A 26611-nucleotide genomic window follows, 5' to 3' on the forward strand; every position below is an offset into this window, starting at 1 on the left:
AACTGGGAAATATTATGCAAGTGCTGAATAATCTGTCACATAATTAATTAACAAAGTGGAATTAAGAACATTGTGAAGTGATTAAGTAATAGTTGAGAAACTGAGTAATTTAGGGAGCCTATGGTTGACGATATCATGTGTCTATAGATACATTTTGTCATAAAAGAACTTTAACGAAGAATGGTTCTTAAATGTCTAACCTCACTTCTTTCCATCAGGCTGGGGTGGAGAACTTCAGATCTGGGGGCGAAATGCAGCGCTCCCAACTTCTCTATCTGGCCCTTAGGACTCTTTCCACACCACCCATCCCCACCCATGCCCCTCTTCCCAGCCCCTCCTTGGCCTGCTTAACACCCACTTTGAGTATTCTTATCCGGCTGAAATGTGTCCTTGAACTGTTGCCTGGATGGCGGATAGAGAACGGTGTGTTTGTGTCTCTCTGTGTGTAGAAAGTAGCCTGCTGTACAAAAGTGAAACATTAGTTGCTCTGCCAACTTTTGCCTCTGGCCTCATCCAGCACTGGCATATGATTCCTCAGAATGTAGCTCTTGGGCTGAAATGGTTCCCCGCCATAAAGAGATGCCCAGAAAACTCTTGTAAATGTAAGACAGTGCTTCACTTGTGTATCTGCTTTCTACAAGCAAGAGTAAGGAAAAGACCCAAAGGCTGGACAGGTAAACAGTAGCCATTCCTCCCCGTTCCCCAGCCATTATACTGGTAAATCAGTATAAACATTTTAGGATATATTAGCCTTACGATGATACACCGCACTGGTTAAGAACATGAGCTATGAGAAGAAACAGAAAGGTGCCATTCTGCCCCACTGCCCCTACCAAAGCCTCCCTTACTTGGGTCATGCAGTGGCAGGTTTCAACGAGCTTTTGCAAGATCTCACACACAAAATTTCATGAGATTTTGGTGAGATCTCACTGGAAGCGCCACTTCTCTGCTACCAGCAGGGGTGGGCAGGGTGCCTGCAGGGGCACTGCCTCTTAGACTTCTGCTGCCCAGAATAGCTGCCTCAGCCCACCTCATAGGCAAGCTGGCCGTATCTAGTTCATATCAGCTCAAACACAAATTCATTATGCAGCCTTAGCCACGTTCCTAGACTACTCACTATAAAAAAACACAGTATATTAATTGGAATAACATTTCCCCTTCTCACAGGATTGTCCTAATGATTATCTGAAGTCGTTTCAGAAGGTACTATATCTTTGTTAAGTATTGGTTCTACTCATCCAGAATAGTTAGCCCTTACTAGTTTTCACATGTTCTGCTTCATTACTGTGTTTTAGTTCCATGGAGATATTCCTGTTTTCTTTAAAAAACCATGAATAAATTGCTTATTGATTGCTTGGCCAACAAAATACCCCCTTACCAACCTCTCCCTTGCTCTTGTATCATCAGAAAATTGGCAAGCTCAAGTAAACTCTGTGCATGCTGTATTTCTGGTATTGACTCTACAAGGAAGTAGCATTAATGAGAACATTCATTGCAAGGTTTCATCCATTAATTCTTCCTCCTCCAATACCATTTAATATAGTGTCTGAACACCGGTGTAAAAAGAAATGGATTTTTAGAACAAGAGATACTTGAGACGTGTGATTGAATACCTATGTATTAAAGTTAAGATGGAAAAAGAATACACTTATGGAGCACTTAGGAAGAGGTGACCTTCTGTTCCTTATGCAGAATGAGGAAGTAGTATGTTAAGTTGCTCCACTACAGGCTGCAGGTGGAAAGGGTCCCCCCCCCCATTTGGATTTATTTCTTTGATGGAACATTATTTTTTTAAAAAAAATTAAAATGCATAAAGATTTTCATGAAATACAAAAGAATGTGCAATCTCTCTCTCTCTCTCTCTCTCTCTCTCTCTCTCTCTCTCGTACAGATTATAAATTCTTTTGTTTGCGTTCAGTGTAAGACAATATGGTATCCAGAGGTAGGGAGAGAGAGTAGAGGGAAGAGGGTGGGTGATAGACGTACACACAATTGTTTTGTTTTTCCAACTTGGTATATGTGTGAGATTTTTATGTCAACGTCATTTGGGTAGGTTCTCTTTCTATGTGTTTGTTGGTTTACATGGGCAGTGGGAGAAAGTTGAGGGGGGTTCTGCATTTTGATATAGAAAGAATTACACTAGAGACACTTCTGCCCCACTTCCCTGAGATTGCTCTCATCGCCCCAATCCAGTTCTTAATAGGGTGTTGTGACTGTTCTCATAAACGGCTTTAAAAGATGGTTAGGCAAGTTCATGGAAGATAAGCCATCCCACGGCTACAAGGCATGTTGGCTCTATCCTATCTCTGGGTTTAGGATGTCTAACAGTTTGTTGAAGCAAGCAACAGTGGGCAAGGGCTACTTCCTTCATGACCTGTTTGTGACCTCTGAGAGCCAGTGGTAGATGTAGCGGTGGATTTTGAAGTGCACACAGGTACACAGACTGTACTAAACCAAACCCGAAGCGTGGTGAGACAGAAAAGCTCTGCAAGCTCACTGAAAAACCAATAAAAAGGGGATCAGACAAGGCTCCAGAGGCAGGAAGTTCAGCAATCTGGGCACAGTTTGGCTGCTTCCTCAAAGCTCCTTTGAAGAATGTGGTCTTTCCCATACTTGCAACTGCTTCTAGAAGAAAAAACCTCCAGTTCTTTGAAACCTATTACATCATTACTTCCATCATTACTTGGGCACTTCCAAATAAGTATTGGAAAAGCAACCTATACACACCTGGGAGGAAGTCTCCCTGCTCTCTGCCTTGCAGGCCTTTCCCCATCTGGTCTGGAATGGTGGAGCCCTGACCGACTCCAGATTCAAAAGCTGAGGCTACTGAACAGTCTCCTGGGCTGGGGTATTGCTTGGGGGGTGTTGTTGGTGGGGGAGGTTGCTGCTTTTATTGATATTAATTTTTATGTATCCTTATCTTGTATCTTTATTATGATTTATGTGGTGATTGGTCGATTTGGTTGTGTACTTTTTGATGTTTTCTTTATCGTTTATGATTACTTTTACGTTTTTAATTATGTTTATTTCACGTTGTAAGCCACCTTGAGCATGGTTTTTACTATGGAAAGGCATCATACAAATGAATTCAATGGGGTTTACTTCTGAGTAGGATTGCACTGTTGAACATTTACTGTGCCATTAGAATTTCCAGTTTTACTGTATGTTTATTGAACAGAGATTATTTTGAGGTGTGTAAAGCTAGTACAAATTGTCTATGGCTGGTAGATACTATTATATGCTGAAGGTGGGGACCCAGATATTTTTTCCCAGCTATTTTTAGTAACTGAAAAATTCATATAAGTTCATCATTTTAGGCTGTAGACTTTGTTTTCAATATATGCAAGTTCTGTAACTGGCTAGGCAGACTTGAGTTTTGCAGGCATACTTCATTAAACAGATCCTGTTCTGGATGGCAAAAAGGTGTAGCAAAAGAATTGAATCCTCCATTGAAGTTGACAGCTCTCTGAGCTCTTCCTTTCTTCTGTCATCTATCTTGTTTCTCGGGACCAATATGAGCAAATCCTATGAAGTTGTTCTTTTAGAAGAGCTAGCACTAAAAATAAGATCTGGTTTATTGAACAGATTTTTTCATCTAACAAGATTTATATACCGTTGATTGTAAACCCTCAGTAGTTTACAAGAAACATTAAAATTATCAATTAAAAAGTTAAAAACAAGTAATTAAAAACATTTTAAAACAACTGAAACCAGCAATAAACTAAAAAAGGGCAGCGAAGGTGCCTGCCTGATGCCAATCGGCAGAGAGTTCCAAACGTAGGTGCTGCTACATTAAAATATTAATTTCTTACAAGTGTAACAGTTCCAGTTCTGCTGACTGAAGCAGTCAAGTGGGCATACGGGGGATAAGGCAATCCCGCAAGTAAACTGGACCCAGACCATTAAGGGCTTTCTATGCCAAGAGTAAAACCTTGAACTTAGCCCAGTAACAAATCAGCAACCAGTGCAGATCTCAGAGCAGAGGTGTTATATGTTGACAGGGTCTCCCGTCTGTCAGCAACCTTGCTACAGCATTCTTCAGTAGCTGCAGTTCCCGGATCAAACACACAGAGTGCCTTGCAGTGATCTAGTCTTGAAGGCTGTGAAGATCCAAGCCTGAAGTGCTGTGGTCAAGTTCTCCCAGTACAGGAATGATCATAGCCATTGTATCTTGGGCAAGGTTTTCGAGCTGGTGGTTATGGATCAGATCATCCAGGTGCTCTTGGAGGAAACTGAATTTCTAGATCCATTTCAATTGGGGTTTAGGCTCAGTTTTATAACAGAAAGTGCTTTGGTTGCCCTGCATGATAACCTTTGTCGGGAGAGAGGCAGGGGAAATATGTCCTTGATATTTCTCCTTGACCTCTCAGCGGCTTTTGATACCATTCCTGGTTCTATTCTTGCCATTTCAGGTAGGGCTGGGAAACCCTAAAAAAACCCTTCCAGTCAGTGTAGACCGTCCAGAGCTAAATGGACCAATGTTCTGACTTTGTAAAAGGCAGCTTCCTATGTTCCTAGATCATCAGGCTGAGAGTACAAAACAAGGATTCATTTAGCATTAGTTTTTCAGCAAAAATACACAAATGCTTTCTAATGGTTTCTGGCAGACAGTCTGAAATTCTTATTTGTTGCCATGCTATGGGAACTCACAAAGGCTACGATCTCTGTTATACTAAAATATACTCTTTAAAACAGTACCTTTCATCATTAAGAAAAATTATTACCTAGGGCAGGGTGAAGTACTGAATTAATTTGCTCTCCGTGGCCTAGACCCATCAGGGAAGCTTATGTGTTTTTCAATTGCCAGAATTATCATTCTTATCTAAACTGATCTATTGATCATTAATGATCTGGAAACCCTCGGGGCATGACTGATGAGTGAGAAAAATCCAATAAGCTCCCTTCCCTAGCAGAATACAAATAAGTTAACAGGCTATTGTTGTACCCACATAGAAAAACTTGGGAGATGCCGAATGAATTTGTAAACAAGATCATTTGGATGCTGCAGGCTGACCTTGAGTTCTGCTTTCAGAGTCAGGCACCTATCGAACTGAAGCTTTCACTTCAACAGAGGCATGCAAGCTTATGGTAATCTTTTTAACAAAGCAGTATTTATATGGCCAGTTATTGTGTGCGCTCTACAGAGAAAAGTTTCCATGTCACTCTCTTCATGCATCTTTACCAGAATACTAAACTTAACAACAAAATAATATACTGGGCTTTGTACACTTGTGGCAACATGAGTTTCTTGAAAAGGCAAAAGGGTGGCATTTTAATACTTGCATATTCAATCACAGAAAAAAATAAATATAAATGGAAATGCACTGCTAGGAAGTGAATGAAGGCCTTCTGAATATCAATGAACTAGATATTTTAAGATTCTTGTCTCTTTCATTTTCATGAGGAAATCCATTGCTGGAATATCTTGTACAGCTCAATATGTAGTGCACGGCCTAGTCATGTGATGTGGGATCATTTTCATTTGTTGCCTTCCACTGACATGGACAAGTTGCTTGAGGTTATTTGGCTCACCACAAATATCCTCAACCCTTCCCTATCCTGGCTGATAAGAGAGATTAGCTGGGTAGGTTCAGGCAATGGTAAATGGCTCTTTGCAGGAAAGGGCTGTGCCTACTACCTAGAAAAGGGAGGGTGTGCATGTGCCTCCCTCCCATCCTCATGAGGCTCTCCATGGACTCAGAGGTGTGTAGCAACTACCAGCTAGGTACGAATATTTCCTTCTTGGGCAAGGTACTCAAAAGGATGGAGCGCATACAGCTTTAAGTATGCTTATGTCAATCGGATGTTATTTAAATATTTTTTAAAAATTAATTCAGTGAATTGGTTCATTTGAATTAGTTCATTCATAGAATCATAGAATCGCAGAGTAGGAAGGAACTCAAGGGTCATTCCAGGCCCTTCTTATTTCTGAGTAGGCATGGCTAAGATGGCACTGATAATGATGCATCTACTCTAAGAAGCTCTGAGGAAACTTCTCCTTGCCATAAGAGACAGAAGGTTTTAGGAGAAGACTTGAAGTGTTCCTCTTCAAGTCAGGTTCAATTTACACTTTCCTGAATAAGTCTTAAAGGGAAAGGGACCAAATTCTGACATGTGTGCTATAACTAGGTCAAATGCTTCTGAAAGCAATGGGGAAATGTAATTTTGTCTCAAGTAGCAGTATATAGCACAAACATTTCTAGCTACAGGCTAGGCTGTTTGGGAAGGGAGATATGCCCACAAATAGTTTATTGCAAAACTGTCGTTTTACTGTTTCTTAGCCTTTGGTTAGGGATGCAACTTCTCAATTGATGCAAATGTTGTCCCATTCATGAACTGAGTAGGAGGCAGGAATCTCACGGTAGTGAGCATATTTCGCGTTAGACCGAGCAGCATAACGTGACCAGACTCCAAGTAAAAATAAATTAATCCACAACAACTGACCCCTTTCATCACAGATTAAAGGATCAGAAGTGTGTATAAGATGCATGTGAAGAACTGCAAATGCAATTAAGATTCTTACATTTGCTTTGTGCACAGATGTGCATCTGATGTTTTAATAGTCATTATTTTGTCAGCCATAAGCAGTACTCTTGGTACAACATGCTTAAAAGTAATGGGGCATTCAGCCTCTTCTTTGATGGTAGTTATCGCAGTAGAGAGACTTTCTCTTTGAGTTATAATTAAGATAATGAATTCATTAATCTATATCCATTCTCTTGTTTGGAAAGTTTTCTGCATTAATTATTTTGCTGGCTTAAAAACTAACCACAACGAGGACACTGCACAACTATCTGCATTTTTGTTTTATTGGATATTAGCTGCTGTACTATGGAGCCAGTCTCTGAATACTTAAAAGCCTGTGGGAAATACAGTATCGTCAAAATGGTTTTGCATTTGATGCCTTTATATTTGGGAGCTAATAAAACTGGAAACTGGTTTAGGAAAGAACTCATTAATAAATGAAAGCCGACACCTTGGGTTCACTCTTCACTTCCCAGGTAAGATTCCCAGGTAAGCACACGTTGCTCCTTTAACCTTATCTTCTTCCCTAGTGTGCCAGTAATTTTAAGCAGCAGGAAATGGAGGTCTGGAGAGTGCAAGGCTACAGTTTTAGCTGCTAATGCTGTCAAAACTAACACTTAACTCTAATTGGACTTTCTCAGTTGGTATTGGCCAGGAAGATTTCCTTTTAACATAATGAAAGGCATATTTGAAGGATCAGTTACAAGTGTCTCCTCTACAGCAGTCTAGTGATTTGGAATCGCTAGATTCACTTTTTGTTGCTTTATACCAATTTGAGCAGGAAGGCAGGACCATAAATGGCCATTAGCCAATATTACTATGCTGTGGGACCCCATACCCATGGTGTCCTTTAAGGTATGAGGCAGTGAATGTTGGAAATGAATGGAGTTAGAAAGGAAAGCCCATTCTCATCCCAATCTGCAATAAATCTGCTTGAAGCTCCTTGCAATTACACTCTGAAAATACACTAAATCTTGTTTTTAATCTGTGAATATGAACTAATAATGAATTCATAGTCATCCTAGGACATAGGAAAGTATATTTTAGTGCATTATATTTTGGATTTAATAATAAGAGTGTTTGCTTCCCCTCCCCCAACAGTAGACTCTTCAGGAAGAGAATGCTAGGTGCACTTTGGTTCCATCAAAATTAGGGAATTTTTAGCACTTGGTCATGCCCATCAAGTATACTTATTTCAATGGGCTTTAGGCTTGAATACTTTCTGGATTACGTGCTGTAATTTGCAAATTTATGCAGTGAAATAAAGTATCATATTATGGACATCTGGTAGCCCCACAGAATACAATGCTGCTGTATACAGAAGGCTGAACCCAGGAATCGACTACCTGCTTACTTAAGGAGATCAGTAGTAGCAGTGGAGACAGAAAGTGAGAAGAGGCTTCACTAGGGCATACAGTATAGTGCAAGCACCATACTCAGAGATGTCTAGTACAGCCCAGCAAGAGCCAATGACCTCCTATTTGTTTAATTCTATTGGCCATTGCAGAAGCATAGAGCCTAGTGCAGCTCCACTTGCCTGCTTCAATTGCTATCCTCATATCCAGTCAGCACAGGGATCCCTCCCTTCACCATCTCTGACACGACACACTGACTGCTGCTGGTAGTAGCATTCAATCACTCTGCTTCCATTGCTACAGTTCTAAACACAAAGCCTATATTGGGGGGGGGGTGTTTCCTGTGTTCATTCATCATTTGGTATTTAGCCATTTCTATCATTATTTTGGTCCAAACTGTTAAAGTCTGAGGACATAGGATGCATCCATTCTGTTGAAGTTAAATGGGCCTGGCCTGGCCGGTGCATGGATAGGGGACCACCAAGGAACCTCATGCACACCTTCTAAAGTTCTATGATGGCAGAAAGGTGGGCTGGGCACTTCTTAGAACACGGCACTTCTTAGAATTCCAGAGTTTTGCTTGGTTTTGTGGGCATCTTGCCTGCATGGGCTTTTAACCATTTTGAAATTGTGATAACAAAAGGTGGCATCCCCCATCCCCACCCCCAGCAAGTGTATAACTACTTCTCCAGGCAAAAGGAACCAAATGTAATTTCTGAATATTTACTGATTCAATATTCATTCTCTTAGGTAAGCCACTATAGATTTGCTACCATGTTGTGGCTGATCTGGGAATGCCTGTATTGGTATTACAGTGGTACCTCGGGTTATATCCGCTTCAGGTTACATACGCTTCAGGTACAGACTCCGCTAACCCAGAAATAATACCTCAGGTTAAGAACTTTGCTTCAGGATGAGAACAGAAATCGTGCTCGGCGGCGCAGCAGCAGCAGCAGGAGGCCCCATTAGCTAAAGTGGTGCTTCAGGTTAAGAACAGTTTCAGGTTAAGAACAGACCTCCAGAACGAATTAAGTACTTAACCTGAGGTACCACTGTACTCAAAGATTTGCTCAGATACTTTGTCAAGGAGTATGTGTTTAAATTAACTTGCACTGAGGAAACTGCAAACTGACCACAGGGAGGGTCAGCCCAAAGATTTAAGAAAAAATACTGAAAGTGCATTGGTACAATATAAAATGTTTCTTAAAGTTCAGCATTGCAGGGCCCCTTTAGTTACTTAGAAAATGTATATCCTGCTTTTCCAGCTCATGTTGCTGCATAAAATTACTTACACACACATACATACTCACACACACACACACAACCAAACATTTAAAAAAATCAGGAAGACAGCATGGCCAGATAATAATGATGCATTAAAGGATTAAAATTAAAAGGCCTGGGGGATAAAAAGGGTATTCATCTGGTATATACGGAAAGAGATGCTAGGTGAGTCCGTCTGGGGAAGGCATTCCAAAGAGAGTGTCTCAGGTAGGGGGGATCATAAAAACTGGCTGAGTTCATGGATGACTCAATTATCCTTAAGGTACCCTGTTGTAAGAGATTTAGGTGTTTTGAATTGAGGCTAGAAGTAGACCAAGAACCAACTGAGTTATTTTAATATTAGGAAGATATGTTCTCCGTGTCCAGTTCCAACTGGTAATCTAGCTGCCACATTTTAACTTCAGTTTTCAAAGCATCTATTCTGTCTTGGTCAGACCACACCTGGAGTACTGTGTCCAGTTTGGGCACTACATTTTAAGGAGGATATTGACAACCCGAAACATGTGCAGAGGATCCAGGATATGGAAACTAAGCCTTATGAGGAACGGTTGAGGAAACTGGGTATATTTAGCATGGGAAAGAGGAGACTGAAGGGAGATATGACAGCCATCTTCAAATATCTAAAGGGCTATCACATGAAGGATGGTGCAACCTTGCTTTATCCTGCTCCAGAGGCTAGGACCCGTACTAATGGATTCAAGTTATAAGCAAGGACATTTTGACTAAACATCAGGAAGAACTTTCTGTCAGCAAGAGCTGTTTGACACTGGAACAGACTCCCATGAGACTCTCCTTCCTTGGAGGTTTTCAAGCAGAGGTTGGATGACCATCTGTCAAATATGATGAGATTCCTGCACTGCAGGAAGTTGGATGAGATGACCCCCAGGGTCGTTTCCAACTCTATGATTCTATACACACCCCATTTAGAAAACACACAACATTCTAGGTTAAAGGTCAGTATGTGTGTATTTGTACCCAGCACAATAATATTATTAAACTAAAATAAAACCTCTTTAAAAAGGAAAAACTTTGCTCTTTACAAGAGGGTTTGGGATCCATCCAACCAGAAATTATTTTTATGAGGTGAGTGTATTTTTGCTGAGTTTAACAAATACTCTTCAGTCACCCCAAGCCAGCCCCCTAGAGAAGCCAGTGGCTTAGCATAGTTTTAAAATTTATGTGCATAAAATATGCACTGAGTAATTCAAAGCAATTTTAGGATGTTTCAGAGACTATAAAGTCTCCCTTCAGCTATTGTAGATCACTGCCTTTGCTGTACAAGAAACATTGTTTTGCGGGTTTATAACTCCGCTATATAAATGTGCTCCAGGCTAAACGTAAGCATTCGGGATCTCTGCCAAATAGTAATATTTAGTGCAATTTCACCAAAACTACAGTTATGCATTTAGGCTACTCTTTGCAAGCCATATATACAGAAACAGGCTTTAGCACATGGATTGCCCTTGTCCATCAGGCAAGAAAGGAGAGGAAATGCTCACATCCAGGGACTGGGATGAGTAGTAGCCCCTTCCTCTGATGTATGCACACAACATTGTAGATGAAGCTGGGGGAAAACAGTCGATAGAGCATGAAACTCTTAAGCTGATGGTTGTGGGTTGAAGCCCCACCTTGGGCAAAAGATTCCTGCATGGCAGGGGTTGGACTATATGACCCTTTAGGTCCCTTACAACTCTACAGTTCTATGATTCTATCTACAGAAAGGAGGCTTTCACATGTGCATGGAAAGACTGCCACATGACTAGAACTTTGTGAAACTAGGCATGCAGCTCATGTGCATATAGGTACATGCACAGAGACATCAACTTGACAGACATTAGCACAGAATGTGCAAATGTCAGGGGAAGAAGCTAAACCATGTGTGCAACATCAGGAGTGTGACTGCTCAGTGCAAAAGTTGGATGAACTCATGATTCCTCTACCTGAAAAGGATGTTCTCAATCTCTTTTATCTTGATTCCTAACTTGAGGTTGATTATTTTTTGCATTTCTGCTCATGGGTCTCTCTTGAACCCAGGAGAAACAGCAGTCTGTTAGCTACTCTACAGAGTTCAAACCAAAAGCATTGACAGACAAGGGCCCCTGACAGTCTGGGGCTGTTATGGGTTTGTTTAGTGGTTGTTTAGTGGTTGAGCTGTTCTCCCTCCAGCTCCCTCCTTTGAACACAGTTGTGTGGTGATGACACATCTGTTGTCCTGCTCAGATTCAAGACCCACTGTGGACACATAGTCCTGATAGTGTGGGGCTGCAGCAGAATGGTCTGGATCTATGCAATGAAGCAATATAACACTGATTCAACTGGTAAAAAAAACGTGGTGGATTGGAGAGGTGTGTGAGAGAATCACATTCTTATGGAAGCTTATTTTAAAACTATGCAATGCCCCCTTTTCCATCTGCTGAATACTCCCAGTGAAAGACAAAAATTACTGTTTTCATAGCATCTTGATGTGATGCCTGAGTTTCAGGAATGCTAATTCACATTCACAAAGCCTTTGTTAGAAACAATGCCTTAGCCTGAGGCATAGTTTCATGGGTTTAAAATTGGACTGCTCAGGTGTGCCGGATATAATCTTTTTCCTGTGACAAAAGAGAGAGGAACAAATGAATGGAATTTGAAACATTCCTATTTATGCAAGCCAAATTTTTACTTCCTTTTGTGTATAGTTTCTAGACAATGTTTCAAACGTTCTAGTATTACATCTTTTTCTGCTCATTGAACAGGACATGACTTTAATGGCTGTTGTGCCGGGACATTCAGGCTGAAACATCTTCCCTTCAATTTGAAAGTGAAACATAAAAGTGACTATTAGGCAGAGTTTTATAAACTCCCACTCCCATAATGGCCTTGCAAAGCTGATGGAGCTACCCATTTCAAAACTGAACTCTCTCCTAAATGTGAGTTCTGAATGTCACTGGGAATGTAATGTTCAGTTCTGCATTAGCCTACCCACTTGTTTCCCAGACGTTCAACGATTAACCAGCCAAGTATGAGTCACAGGAAGCGAATCAAGTTTCAATGGGAATCCGCAGATGGTTAGCTTGGTCCTAATTTTGGAAGACCATTATTTGTCTAGTGATGTAGGCGAATACAGCTAGTGATATGGGAGAAGTGCTGAGGCAACTCATGTAACAGTCACAATGTATGATATTAAACCATAGCTGGCCCATTAGTGGCTAGCAGATTGCATCCAGCTAATGGGTTAATTTGATATTCTCCCCTTATCAGTGTGGGGTAAATACTTGACTACCATTTCCAAAGGCAAATGAAAATACACCAATTTCAAAAGCTGCATGTGTATGTGTGAGAGAGTTAAATGAAACTCCCTTATACAGAGTCAGGCCATTGGTCCAGTTAGTTCAGCATTGCCTACTGACAGCAGTTGTCTAGGGTTTTAGCAGGAATCTTTCCCAGCCCTCTTTGGAGATGCTAAGGACCTAGAACCTTCTGCAAAGTATCTGCTCTGCCATGGAATTATGTTTCCTCCCTGAGGAAGTCAATCTTTCTCGTTTAGATTTTATGTATAACGCATAAGCAAGTGTGCTCCGTATAGGTAAATATATTTTTTACTCCCATAAAAAGAATGTAAACAAACTAGTTTGTTTGAAATGCCACACTGCAGTGTGACTGCTAAATGCTGAAGCACTGAATTCCTGTTATTTTCCCCAAACACAAGTTTAAATAATTTAGGCTGTAACCAGTTGCCCACTTATGTGGGGGTAAGCCCCATTGAACTCAAAGAGGCTGACTTCTGAGAGGCATTGGATCAATTGTACTGTCAATCTACTGGAGCTCATGATTAATGAACTAAGGTTTCTTTAATCCGGTGACATCCCTTTAAAAATAAAATAGATGTTACAATCTAACAAGCCACACTTGGTTGCAATTTAATTCTACATACAGTGGTACTTCTGGTTACATACGCTTCAGGTTACATACGCTTCAGGTTACAGACTCCACTAACCTAGAAATAGTGCTTCAGGTTAAGAACTTTGCTTCAGGATAAGAACAGAAATCGTGCTCCAGCAGCACGGCGGCAGCAGGAAGCCCCATTAGCTAAAGTGGTGCTTCAGGTTAAGAACAGTTTCAGGTTAAGAATGGACCTCTGGAACGGATTAAGTACTTAACCTGAATACGGATTATATCCAACCAAGTCATAATCAGAGCACACACACTGACATTAATGGGCATGACCACTTGATTTCACTGAGTAGGGATGGGGGGCAAATTCACTTCAGCTTGCATTAAAAGCCAAATATATCGAATTTGCACTTTCAAAACCGTATGAGTACTGAAATATAGCCATCCTCTGAAATTAGCACTTATCCAAAATTTGCGATGTAGTTCTCCACCAGTGTTTACAAAAAAATTATAAATGAGGGGGAAATATGCATAAAAATTAACGTATTAGTGATAATAACATACAAAAATGCATTATATTAGGATAAATGGCTTGCAAAAATGTGTACAATAGTAAAAACTGCATCAAAAACTGTCTTTATTAGAAGAAATTCACAATAAAATGCTGAAGAAACTTCATGAGGACTCACAAAAAACTAACAAATGTGGAGAACTGAATGTAAGATTGGAAAAATGAGGATCCAAACTAAAAAAATCCTTCCATCCCTAACTCTGAGTATGATGTGGTTGGATACAATCCTTTTCTTCATCTTATTCTCTGTACATGCACCATGTCAACTTTGATGCCACATTTATTTCTCTGTTTGAACGTAAATTATTTTTTTTCATACCTTGTAGCTGTATTGGAAATAAATAGCAGTTCTTGGGCAAACTCTAAACTTTGAAACATAGGTTAGGAAATAAACAATTGTTTTTCTTAAACAATTGTTTTTCTTATATGTGGCAGATGACTAATTATCCAAACAATTGCTCAAGAAATAGTTTATCCAATGTGGCAGGCATAATAAATATGCATTAACGGGAGACATAGTTTTCAATTGCACATATCATTAATTCCAGAGACTATAATTGTCTTTTCAGTCATCAGATATGTGCATAAATCAAGCATTCAATGAATTTGATCAGAAATTAAGATGCTGTCAAAGTTATTTGTCAGATCTAGAAAATGTGACTTGTAAATTTAGTTCAATTATTTAATTATTCTCTAAATAGCTGTTGTTAAGTTTACTGACATAATAGCTTTCTTCATGTGGGTAAGTTAAATACACATTTTTCTTCTGTTAGTACCACTTCCACTTTGTTAGTGTCAGTGCTAATTTATATGAGTTATAGTAAGCTGTATATTTCAATTTAAGGAGTTGCGAAAGGCCTCGTTTAATTTGGACCCTGATTTACATGAAGAAAAAGCATAAGCTGGCTGTTATACTGCACCACTTCAGACTGTTACTTGGAAGGGGTGGTGTGTTTGTGTGCTCCCACATCATTAAAAATACTTCCTGTACATAGGAAGTCAGAGTATCATGAAGGAGAGGTTTAAATTTGTCTCTCTGACATACTATGGGACCAGGATCTGAATTTTGAAACCTCTGTTTACCATTCATTCCTCAACATGTTCGTTCAAATGTACAGTGGTGCCCCGCAAGACGAATGCCTCGCAAGACGGAAAACCCGCTAGATGAAAGGGTTTTCCGTTTTTTGATGCGCTTCGCAGGACAAATTTCCCTATGGGCTTGCTTCGCAAGACGAAAATGTCTTGCGAGTCTTGAGATTTTTTTTTGCTCCCCACCCCCTTTTTCTAAGCTGCTAAACCGCTAATAGCCTTTTAGCAGCTAATCCGCTAAGCCTTTAATAGCCGCTAATAGCGGCTAAACCGCTAATAGCGCTAATCCGCTAAACCGCTAATAGGGTTGCTTCGCAAGATGAAAAAACCGCTAGATGAAGAGACTCGCAGAACGAATTAATTTCGTCTTGCGAGGCACCACTGTATATCCCATGCATTTAGGACAGGGGTCAGCAAACTTTTTCAGGAGGGGGCTGGTCCACTGTCCCTCTGACCTTGTGGGGGGCCAGACCCACCCCCTACCGAAAGCACCCGCCCTCTTGAAAGGTCCCCCCCGCCAATGCCACTCACGATGCCCATGACACCTTGTCTTCAGCAGCATTAGCATCCTCTGTCTCAGCAGGGTGCAGAGCCCATGCCACTGCCACTTCCTTCCTGCTCAGCCGCTTCCTCCCGCTCGGCCACCTCAGCAGGAAGGAAGGGTTGGCACCCAGAGGTGTCCACAGCTTCTGATTGGCTGCAGGAGCTTCCTGCAGCCAATCAGAAGCCATGTTGTGTCACGGAAGTCAGTCTCCACGCAGCGAGGCCTCCGCGCCATGCCTGTTTAGCAAGGGGACTGACTGAGGCGGTGGCAGGGTCTGCAAGGTTCGAGGCCAGATTAACGAGGCCAGTAGGCCGCATCTGGCCCACGGGCCTTAGTTTGCTGACCTCTGATTTTGGACTTCACTCCCACATAATATACTTAATATTGCACCTTCAGGAAACCAAAAGAAAGCTGCGCAAGTAGATATGCCCAAGAGCTACATTTATAAGAATATAAGATAAAACTTCAGAACAGAAGGCTGGATTTTGATCTATAAAGCCTTACAAAGCTCAGGACCTCAATATCTCAGTCTACCTTTTCTTGTATTCAATGGAGGCTCTTGTGTTGGGCAAAGTGGAGCAAAGCCCTCCCAAGATTCTGTCCCCCCCCAAAAAACCACTGAAACATTGAAAGCAATGAGTTACGTACAAAAGTTGGAGGAAAGGGGTCATTACTGTCATTAACTTTAGGGCTCTTTGGGGATATTAACTGGCCTGTTGGTTAGCTTTGTCTTCACTCAGTTTTCTGGTATACAATATGCATGACTTGTTAATTATTAAACTGTAGAAATATTATACTTTTAGTTATGCATTATAGCTATCACATTGCTGTATTTACTTTTAATATTGTAAACTGCTTTGAGTACAAATTCAGAAAACTGTGGTATATAAATAAATCGACTGCTACTATTATAAGATGCAAAATACTAATGCAAGCCAAATCAGAGGGAAGAACAACATGGAAGAGCTTGACAAACCTGGTGTGATCTTCCAAATGTTAAGAGATGCAATTATCCGATAGCCAAACATTACTGTCAGATAATCAGTGTGACAATGGAAATAAATCCCCTGGGTTTTTGACAAGCTGCTTAAAAGGTGTCTTACAGCATTGGCATATAAACAGAATGCCATTACATGATGGAAAATTACAGAACCAAGGGCAAGACAGGGGGGCAGAGAGCAAATGTTTGTCCCACAGCAGAACTTGCAACGATGCCAATATGCTTTTTGCTTTCAAGGGCTAAACTAAAGTTGCATCTACTCTTTAAGCACAGATTACATCAAGTCTGGAGTGTTTCCAAAAAAGCAGTTTCAGATGTTTGCTATAATATATTAGCTTTTCTATTAAATAAACCCTGACTGGAAGTTGAAATCTTTATCAAACTTCCCTGCCCACTGCAATGGTCACCTGCTGCAACCAGCCGGATGTCAACAAAATTAAACCTGCAGCTCTTGTTTGGCATTCAATAACCTTTGGGGAATAAAGTTCCACAGCTGCGGAGAGGCTGCTGAAAATGCCTATGAGCCTTTATGTCTAAACACAATGCACAGGCGGAATTCCTCTGAGGGTAAAAAAGGAGGTTATTTGTTTCAGAGGCATAGTAGCTATTACGAATTTTATACACCAAGAAAAGAGAACCATATGTTGTGCCCTGAAGATAATAAGAAGTCAATGCAGATGCTGGAACACAGGTGTAAAAGTTCTGTCGGGAGATATGGGTGACTTATTCTACATATGTGGAAACTACCAGTAACTGATTTCATCAAGCTGGGTCAATGTAACATTTCTTATCCTGAGGTCTTTGTTTTTAGAGTTGGGTTTTTTTTTTTTAAGTTTACAGTGGAATTGGTAGCAAGCCCTGTTGTCATACACTAGCACTACATTTGTTAATTTATTTATTTACTACATTTATATCCCACCTGGCTGGAAAACCCAGCCAGATGGGCAGGGTATTATCATCATCATCATCCTCCCAAGGCAATCAGGATGGCCTCAGGGCCAGTGCTATCATTGGGCCAGCTAGGCATTTGCCTAGGCCACAGACCTCAGAAGGGTGCTGTACTGACCTGTGTTGGGCACATTTTTATACGGATGCTTTTTTGTTATAGCCTATAAATTTCTGATAATATTTTACTTTTATATTTGGAAGAACTTTATCATTTATAAAGTACCATATTTTTCGCTCTATAAGATGCACCAGACCGTAAGATGCACCTAGTTTTTGGAAGAGGAAAACAAGAAAAAAATATTCTGAATCCCAGAATCCAGGACAGCAAGCGGGATCACTGCCCAGTGATCCTGCTTGCTGTCCTGGCTTATGGGATAGCCGTGCGCAGCCTCTCCTGGGCAAGGGGAGCTTTTATCCCCCTGCCAGGGAGAGGCTGTGCACAGCTAAGGCTCCCCCAAGAGCCACACTCCCTTTAAAGAGCACGTAGAGTGTGTGTGCGGCTCTTGGGGGCTTTTCCCCGAGGAGGGAGAAGGGCAGCCCTTCTCCCTCCTCGGGGAAAAGCCCCCATGAACCGCACACACACTCCACGCACTCTTTAAAGGGAGAGCTGAGTGGAGCCTCCAGCCTGCATTCGCTCCATAAGACGCACACACATTTCCCTTTCCTTTTTAGGAGGGGAAAAGTGAGTCCTATGGAGAGAAAAATACAGTAATTCATACTTCTGAATTGCCCTGAGGGCTGTAGGTGTGTTGAGGGTTTTCCACAAGTTTTGACAGATGCTTCTGAGATTGCAAAGGAGCTGGAAATACTACCAAAATTTGAGAAAGAACAAGTTAGACTGTTAGAAAAAGGATAAAGAAATGCCAGCTTGGGTATGAGGCCCAAGAAGGATCCTTCACACACTGATGGTGTCAAGTGGTGAACAGTGTTTCTCAAAGATCAAACTCAAAAAAACTTACATATGCTCAATAATGTTTTGACAGAGACTAGTTGGCTTGGCAGCTATATTAGTTGAACATGCTCAAGCTTCAGCACTTGACCTGAAGGAATTGGTGGCATAATTTGCCAAAGGAAAGGCAGGCAAAGTGAGATTTTGATGGACATGAAATTGAAACTTTTAAGAGACTTAAATTTTAACACAATTCACAAGATTATTCAAAATGATTTGTATGCTAAAACATATTTTTATTTGAGAAAGATGATCAAAGTATTATGTATTATTGCTATTTAAAATAAATCTAGCAGTGCTTTATTCTTTTTATCATTAAATAATTAATTAAATTTGTATACCGCCTTCCACCTGTAGATCCCTAAACGGCCTCGGCCCAGGATACATCAAGGAGCGTCTCCACCCCCATCGTTGTGCCCAGACACTGAGGTCCAGCACTGGGGGCCTTCTGGCAGTTCCCTCACTGCAAGAAGCAAAGCTACAAGGAACCAGGCAGAGGGCCTTCTTGGTAGTGGTGCCCGCCCTGTGGAATGCCCTCCCACCAGATGTCAAAGAGATAAACAACTATCTGACATTTAGAAGACATCTGAAGGCAGCCCTGTTTAGGGAAGCTTTTAATGTGTGACATTTTAATATATTTTTAATCTTTGTTGGAAGCTGCCCAGGGTCGCTGGGGAAACCGAGCCAGATGAGCAGGGTACAAATAATAAATTATTGTTATTATTATCATCATCATCTCAGGATGAGTCACAGCATAAAAATACGAGTTTAAAAACCGCAAAATACATATGTTGTGGTTCTAGGGATTGCTTGTGCGTAAATTGCCTTTACTCGTGGCTGTCTTGCATGGTTAAACCCTTTCTGACAGAGCAGCCTCTATCTCGTGGCTGCCTCAGTCGCTGGCAGAATCCGTCAATGGGCGTTTCTTAAACCGCTTCCAACATAAAAGCTGCTTGACGCCTAGTCTCCTCCCCCGTTGCCTGCGCGACAGCTTTTTGCGCGCTGTGGGTGTGGGCAACGGAGCACTTGTCCCCTCTCCGCTTGTCTCCTGCGAAGAGTCTTGGAGCCAGCTCTCCGCTTCCTCTATCTCCTCCCCTTCTCCACTGGTGTTACGCTGATTTCCTTCCCCAGCTTATGGGCTATCCCTCCTCCTACTGGGACCCTCTCCACCATCGTCCAAGAGCCCTCTCACCTCCTCCTGCTCCGATGGCAGTTCCCTGACAACATACTAAAAACAAGAACAAAAACATGCCTGGTGCCTAAAGGTGTATAATGAAGGTGCCAGACAAATATCCCTGAGGAGAGCATTCCACAAACAGGGAGCCACTGCAGAAAAGGCCCATTCTTGTGATACCACCCTCCGGACCTCTTGTGGAGGTGGGAAGGAAAGTGGGAGCTCCAGAATGCTGAACAATACCCAGAACTGTAAGATATAAAAACTGTTGGCTAGAAAACAGCCACCTAAGGGCAAACCAGGCATGCATTTAAATACAAAGGAGGTAGAGGAAGGGCAACCTTCATTCTGATCTTGTTGGGGGAATGAAGATATAAGCCCTCCCCAGCTGTGTGACATGTCCCCTGCCTTTGCAGGGAGAAACAGACACCCTCACCCCCCCCCCACCGCTAATAACTGGTGTGCATGTAGTTTGGCCTTAAAGTGCAGAATGTGTTACACAACAACAACAACAACAACAAAACAACAACCTGCACTAAATTACTACTCAGTTTTAACAAAACCTAAGAAATGTGGCCTATGTTGCAATTTATGTTTAGTTGTTCTGTGATCCTGTTGGGAGGAAGGGCGGTATACAAGAACGAATGAATGAATGAATGAACAAAACAAAACAAAAATGGAACTCTTAGAAATAAGCATCTGGACTCAGACTAAGCTTAGCAGACAAAGTTTTATTTTATACATCCTTCCTTGCATTCAGACACAAGCTGATGCACATTCTTCCTTCCAGACCCCGCCTTGCCCTGGCAGTCTAATGTAAGCCTTGGGATGGACTGCTCTGTCATTAATGTTGGATATTCTGAAATCCTGGCCTGCATCTGCTACAAGCAGCTACCAACACTTGACTCTTAACTCTGATTTATAGGCTTTTGTTATCAATGATTTATTTATTTCCTTCTTTCTTTCCTGTCTGCTTGTTGCATTTTAGCTTATTTAGTTTTGTTTTATGCTTGCTGGCTTTTTGAGTTAACAACAAAAATAAAAATTGCTGGGTTACTCTTTCAGTGACTGCATTTGCTGGATACTGTCATTTGAAACCTGGGCTTGAGTATTAACATCTCTGCAATTTTCTATTCCATCTCGCCCTCCAATATTAGAAAGCATGATTCAGTGCACAAGTATTCGGAAGGCAGACACGGAAGAGCAACGGTGACAGGAACATCAAGAGGAGGGTACGTACAGGCAAAGAAAACAATGGCTAAGTCTCATTGCTTGACTTGTTTTCGGGATGACTCCAAGCACTCCGGTGCTCTCAGCCTGAGATGAAGGAATAATAGATGTGGCTGCAGAGAAATGCCAAAAGTCACACTGTGGGAGGCTAAAGGAATGACTGGCCATGACTGCTAAGCTTCAAAATCAGCATCTGTCTCAATGTAATTCCAGGGAATTCACTTAGTTGCACTGTTAGCTTTTTATTAATCTCCCTTACCTAAAGACAGCTGTTTGGCTTTCACAACATACCTGGTTGAGATTTGCTAAGCCCCCATAGTTTATGGTTTCTGGCTTCTGGCCCAAACCTGGATGTCTGGGAAGGCTTCAGTTGAAAAATGTTTCCTTCTTTGTTACATTGTGTAAAAGCTGTTTCCCTTCCTCTTTGCCTTCACTTTGGCTTTTCAGTTGTTAGTTGAGTTAGTTAAAAAAAAGCTGTCTCCCTTTTCTGATCATTGCTTAATATATATTTTGAATTTGGTTTTTATTGTATGTATATTTTATTACTTTAAGCCACTTTGAGTTTCTTTCTTTGGAGGAAAGGGGCCTATGAGCTTCTTTTATGTACACTGCTTAGAAATGCTATTGATTAAATAAAATTTTAAATTAATAAAATGAAATAAACCTGCATGAGCCTACCAAGACATGTAAATTTGACATGTATTTTAATGTTGCTTTATTATGTATTTTTAATGTTTACATTTTGAAATTTTTAGGTCAACTTGTGCTTGCTTTTAACATTTTCTCTTATCAGCACTTTCATATATATCCTACAATTTATGTAAACTACTTAGAGGATTTGATGACTAAGTGTTATATAAATACTATTAAGAGAAATAAATAAAATAAGCTCCCACAATTCAAATTTTGAACACAAGCATCTACCCATAATACTACCGTACCACTTTAAACACTCATGGCTTCCTGCGAAGCATCCTGGGAACTGCGGTTTGTTAAGAGTGGTAAGAGTTTTGGGGATTCTGGTAAAAAACAAAGTAGATCATGCAAGCCTGAAATTTGCCAATCCCTGCTCTAAGGAATGAATGGAGAAAAACAGCCCCTTCGTATTTTAGTCAGCCTTCATGTCCACACCCACAAGAGATGCAGAAACTGACCTCCATTTCCCAAGCCTCTCTAGCCAATCTTGAAATAATTCAATGAGTCGTTGTCCTTCATGTTGTAAGTGACACTTACTAAGAACTATACCAGAAAGGATCGGTATTTTTCTCTGTTCACGGTTGTTTAAGTGAACCGACAGAGGAAAAGATGATGGGCAGAAGATCCGGTTCCGAGGTGGTAAAATGTGAAAGGCCAGACTCATTTGTCATTGCCAAACATGGGGAACATCGGAAGAGAAATGATAACAGATACAGGAGAACATAACATACATTGAGAAGAGCTCAAGAGGTGACAGCTGATGATAATAAAGTCTGCTGTTGACATGATGAGCTGCCAGTGCCCAGGGTCAGTAGGACAACTATGTATTATAAATAGCGCTGATAAGTTCTGTAATTGAAAATAATAGGCATACTGTCTATGCCTTATCTTTGTACCAAATGGAGCCAGAGCTTTGTTCCTAACCAAGTTGTTCACAAAACCAGGGCCAGAGAACCCTTTTTCACTCAAAGGGCCACATGCTCTTCTGGGCAAGCTTCTGGGAGCCAAAAATCAGCGATGGGCGGGGACAGAGACAAAAGTGCCAGAGCGACGAATGTGATGTTTACCTTTGTGCAATGGGCTGGTTTCAACACATCTACACTTCCCTCTCCATTCTCCATACAGGCAAGCAAGAAGCAGTATCAGAGTTTAAGGACGCATTCCTGCCAGGCAAAAGCACTCAAGGCAGGTGCAAGCCAAGGCAGATGAGGGTGTGTGACGTAGGGAGAGTTTTGAGAGCCAGAAAGTGAGGCATGGAGAGCTGGGTTTGGCCCCTGGGCCTGAGGCTACCCATCCCTGCTTAACAGTATGCAACTAATCTTCCCACTTCTCAGTTTAAGATTACAGTCCCATGCACACTTAATTTTGTATGATTGAAGTATGGGTACACAAGCATAGTGGTGCTACTTACTTAGTCCCACAGCTCTGGAATTTTTTAGCAACTTGGCTCTGTGAAACCACAATATTTTAAAGCCTTTAGGAAAGATCTGAACTCCCATCTGTTCTCACTGACTTTTTTCCTGGATTCCACCCCTCCTCCCCGCTATTCTTGCTTTGGGTCATATTGGTGCTTTAATTCTGAGCTGGATGTTTGTCAGTTTTATTATTTGCTGGCTTATTAATATTTTTGATTCGTGATTGCGTTGTACTATATTGCAGTGCTTTTATGGAAGCTGCCAGAGAAGAGTTTTATTCTTAAAGGTACCATATTAATATTTTAAAGCAACAAATGCTTCTGAGTGAACAAGCATAGAATTGAAATGCACAACTATGAAATAATGTAAGTAACAAATTATCAGTTAGAAAAGTTGCTAAACATCATTGTTTATATACTTTTGTGAGTGGGTTTCAGCATGAACCAGAATTTTAAGTTTGTACAAATGAATTGAAGGTCTTTTTTGCCCTAGCAGAACAAATCCACTTTAAGAGAAGGACTTCTGCTGTTTGGAAAGTGACAGAGAAATACATTTAAAAGTGTTAGATGAACAAATGTTTAAAGGGAAGATATGCAAACATCCCACAATCAAATCAGGGTAAATGCTGGAAGATGCTCATTGCCTCTTTACCACACTGTAAGCAAATTAGGATGAATGCTCAATAAAGACTGGGCATATTCTAACCATTGCACAACCTTTGCACAAGCAAGTCTAAATGAATATTGAATATGTGGAGGAGCTGTAGGAAAGAAAGCAATCAAGAAAGCAGAAAGAAAACCTTCAAGAGCATCACCTTTATGTAACAAATGCTCACAGGCAGAGCTGGATACAATCCAAAAAGATTTTTGACATAGCCTTGGTTATAGGATGCTGTTTCCCTGGACTTGGTACAAACCCAAGTCAAATATTTCTGTTCCTAAACTTTTTCATTTTAGTTCCCCTTACATCAAAGAATGAGGGTGGGGGCTTTGGTGACTGACATTCAGGGAACATATGTCACCATGCAGGGACACATGGTGTGTCCAAGGCATGTTGATGCTTCAGGTGGAGATAAGTTGAGCCATAGTCTGAATTCTGAAGTGTACCACATCATTTCCATGGAAATGAACCTTCGATCTTTGGTAGAACACACAATTTGCACACAGAAGGTCCCAAACTCAATCCCTAACATATCCAATTAAGAGGATCTCAGTTATCCAAAACATTCCTAGAGACTTTAGAAATCAGCTACCATTTGGCTGGATGAGCCTGACTTATTACAGGAGTTCAGAAATGCCCAATGTTTGTATTACTTAATTAACAAAAAAAAATCCCAAGCTTTGAGTGGTCAACAGCACACTGGAAAAGATCCTATTCAGTGGGTCACACAAGGCATCTGGGGAAAGTCAGACACATAGGCCATTCTCACCATGTTGACCCAAATGTTTTGTGGCAAAACACTCCAAAGCAAAATGTGCATTTGTAGCTGAAGAGGCAAACATTTAATGCTGCCTGAACAGACCACCAGCAGGATCTGCTGTGACACTCATGTGACCTTTGCTGGCTACTGGTTCAGATATAGTGATTATATTATATAACATTAACAGCTGCCGAGTTACCGTAACTCTCCAACTCAGTGCACAAAACAGTATCTATAAGGTGCATTCATTGGTTTCATTTTAATTCTGTCCCTTTTTGTACCGGTAGTTACATATTGGTAAATAAATGCCCATAGCAACTTTGTTTCTTAACAAATGGTGTTTTTTGACAGTTAATAAAAATACTGATTGAGCACCAGTAACACAGATATATAATTACATCAGAGGATTCTTGATCATAAAGGCCCAGTGATACCCTGAAAACTTCACCGTAGTTAAGAAAATATCACTAAATTTGTGATAAATCCTGATTTATAGCAACTTGTTCTAAGCTGCAGTTGGTTTAAAATGTCATTCTGATGGTAAAGATGTAAATTCTCCTACATGAAAAATTATCATGCTGTAGGTCACTGATGAAGAGAGTTGTATGAATCAATTTCCCAACAATTTTAGATTGCAGTGGGAGTTATCAACTGCTTCATAAAAAGAAGATTAATTATACAATTCTATTATCACATATTTTTGGGTGGATGATCAAAGCACCTGTAATTGCTTTAAGCCTACTTCACAAATATAACAGGAACAGTTGATGCATCTACAATCCTCTTTTTTCCTTTGGCAAAGTAATGCCTTGTTTCTCAGCAACAGATTTATTCATAAGTATGTCACAATTTGACAAATGCCTAATTTATAATTTCAATCTACTAATAGCCATCTAAGAGACCTAAGAGCAAATCTCAGGCACACCTGTGATTCTCCTAAAAGAACCTGAGCAAAAGCTAATGCATGAAGGAACATTGTTACTTATTCTGATTGATTACTTTGCCAATGCAAGTATTCATTCATGCCATTATTAAACCAATACATCTACCCAGTGTTTTTTTTCTGGGGGGATGCATGGCTGAGCATACCCCTAAACATTTTATGAATCTTTGTACTTTTGTCCATTGACTGCATTTCTTTTTCCCAATTTGAACTATAAAATGGTGTAGTCAAAATGAGAGTACCCCTAAACAATTTTTTAAGGGGGAAAAGCACTGCATCTACCATGAATTAGTTTAAAGGTAAAGGGACCCCTGACAATTAAGTCCAGTTGTGAATGACTCTGGGGTTGCGTGCTCATATTGCTTTAAAGGCCGAGGGAGCCAGTGTTTGTCCACTTCCGCAGACAGTTTTTCCGGGTCATGTGGCCAGCATAACTAAGCTGCTTCTGGCTGAACCAGAGCAGCGCACGGAAACGCCATTTACCTTCCCGCCAGAGCAGTACCTATTTATCTACTTGTACTGTGTGCTTTCAAACTGCTAGGTTGGCAGAAGCTGGGACCGAACAACAGGAGCTTACCCTGTCACGGGGATTCGAACCACCGACCTTTCAATCGGCAAGCCCAAGAGGCTCAGTGGTTTAACCCACAGCGCCACTCGCGTCCCTGTGAATTAGTTTACATAACTTGCCTTTCTTTACATTGCTTTACCTTCATCAAACGCCATAATGCCATTCAGCATTATAGTCAATTAAATATAATGCTGATCCATTACAATTACAACCACGAGCCTGTGGTTATCACTGGTTATGTTTTTTCCTTGTTCCACTGGGTAGCTGATGAACTTATTCAAACTGGCTGAAAAACCCAATTACTGTTAGTGCATTGGCTAGGACTTGGCATGGTATGCACTAGCCTTGACTGGATCCCCAAATGAACACAGGACAGGTGTTAGTGGTGGAGCCTGTTAGGGGCTCTGGAAGCTACTTGAAAATGCTGCATCCTAACTACCATATAGGTTTAGCTCCTTCCCTAACTCTCCCTTCCCAAAACAGCTCTTTTGCTGTGGGAAGAAAGAGTTGTTAGATATTCCTGACATGCCACACTAATCTCCAAGCGATGTGAGATTCCAGGGGTACCTGCAGCATCCCTTTCCAATAGTTTTTTGTTTCTCTCCGGACTGCTGCCTTGCAGCCGAACAGCAAAAAGCCATGTCTCTCTGACCCCCAGCTTCATCCTGCCAGCTTGCACCACACTAAGCTTTCATTGCCTCTGATTTTCAAACTGGGGGGGGAGGCCCCACCCTTTTGATGTGCTAATTACTCATTATCCCCAGGCCATCACCTCCAAGGAAATTAGACTGATTCCATTACCTTTCAACTCATGTTGATTTCCTTGGATTAAGAAGTACACAATTTAAGAAGTCTGCCTAATGTAGTCTTCAGCACATGCTCATCAGAGGAGTAAAGCATTTAACACACATCTTAAAGCACACAGGTCTGACATCCCATTTAACACACAAATGCTGATTAAATTCTAATGTTTACCCGGAGCCCAGGTATTTAGCACCCATAAACCTATAACAGCATTTAGGAA

At 41.0% G+C, this 26611-nt stretch overlaps 1 protein-coding gene and 1 long non-coding RNA gene across 7 annotated transcripts in view; one reads left to right on the forward strand and one right to left on the reverse strand.

Annotated features, from left to right (window-relative positions):
- LOC310670099 overlaps window positions 1-26611 on the forward strand; it is an 87933-nt gene that overhangs the window by 43501 nt on the left and 17821 nt on the right. Inside the window, exon 3 of the long non-coding RNA XR_014507523.1 lies at window positions 20473-22012. This is a non-coding gene — a long non-coding RNA (uncharacterized lncRNA). The remainder of the gene's footprint in view (window positions 1-20472; window positions 22013-26611) is intronic.
- LOC310670082 (uncharacterized protein) overlaps window positions 1-26611 on the reverse strand; it is a 75564-nt gene that overhangs the window by 8364 nt on the left and 40589 nt on the right. The window contains exon 4 of one of the 6 annotated variants that reach the window (XM_083424647.1): window positions 11636-11758. The exons of 4 other annotated variants lie outside the window; for them this stretch is intronic. In XM_083424647.1, the coding sequence (XP_083280773.1) occupies window positions 11677-11758 (82 nt within the window). In that variant the 3' untranslated portion in view covers window positions 11636-11676. Of the gene's footprint in view, window positions 1-11635; window positions 11759-26611 lie in introns of those variants that run through there. One more of the 6 variants, XR_014507518.1, reaches the window with a different exon arrangement.

Source organism: Podarcis tiliguerta (assembly GCF_965153285.1).
Source record: "Podarcis tiliguerta genome assembly, chromosome: 1".
Lineage (NCBI taxonomy): Eukaryota > Metazoa > Chordata > Lepidosauria > Squamata > Lacertidae > Podarcis > Podarcis tiliguerta.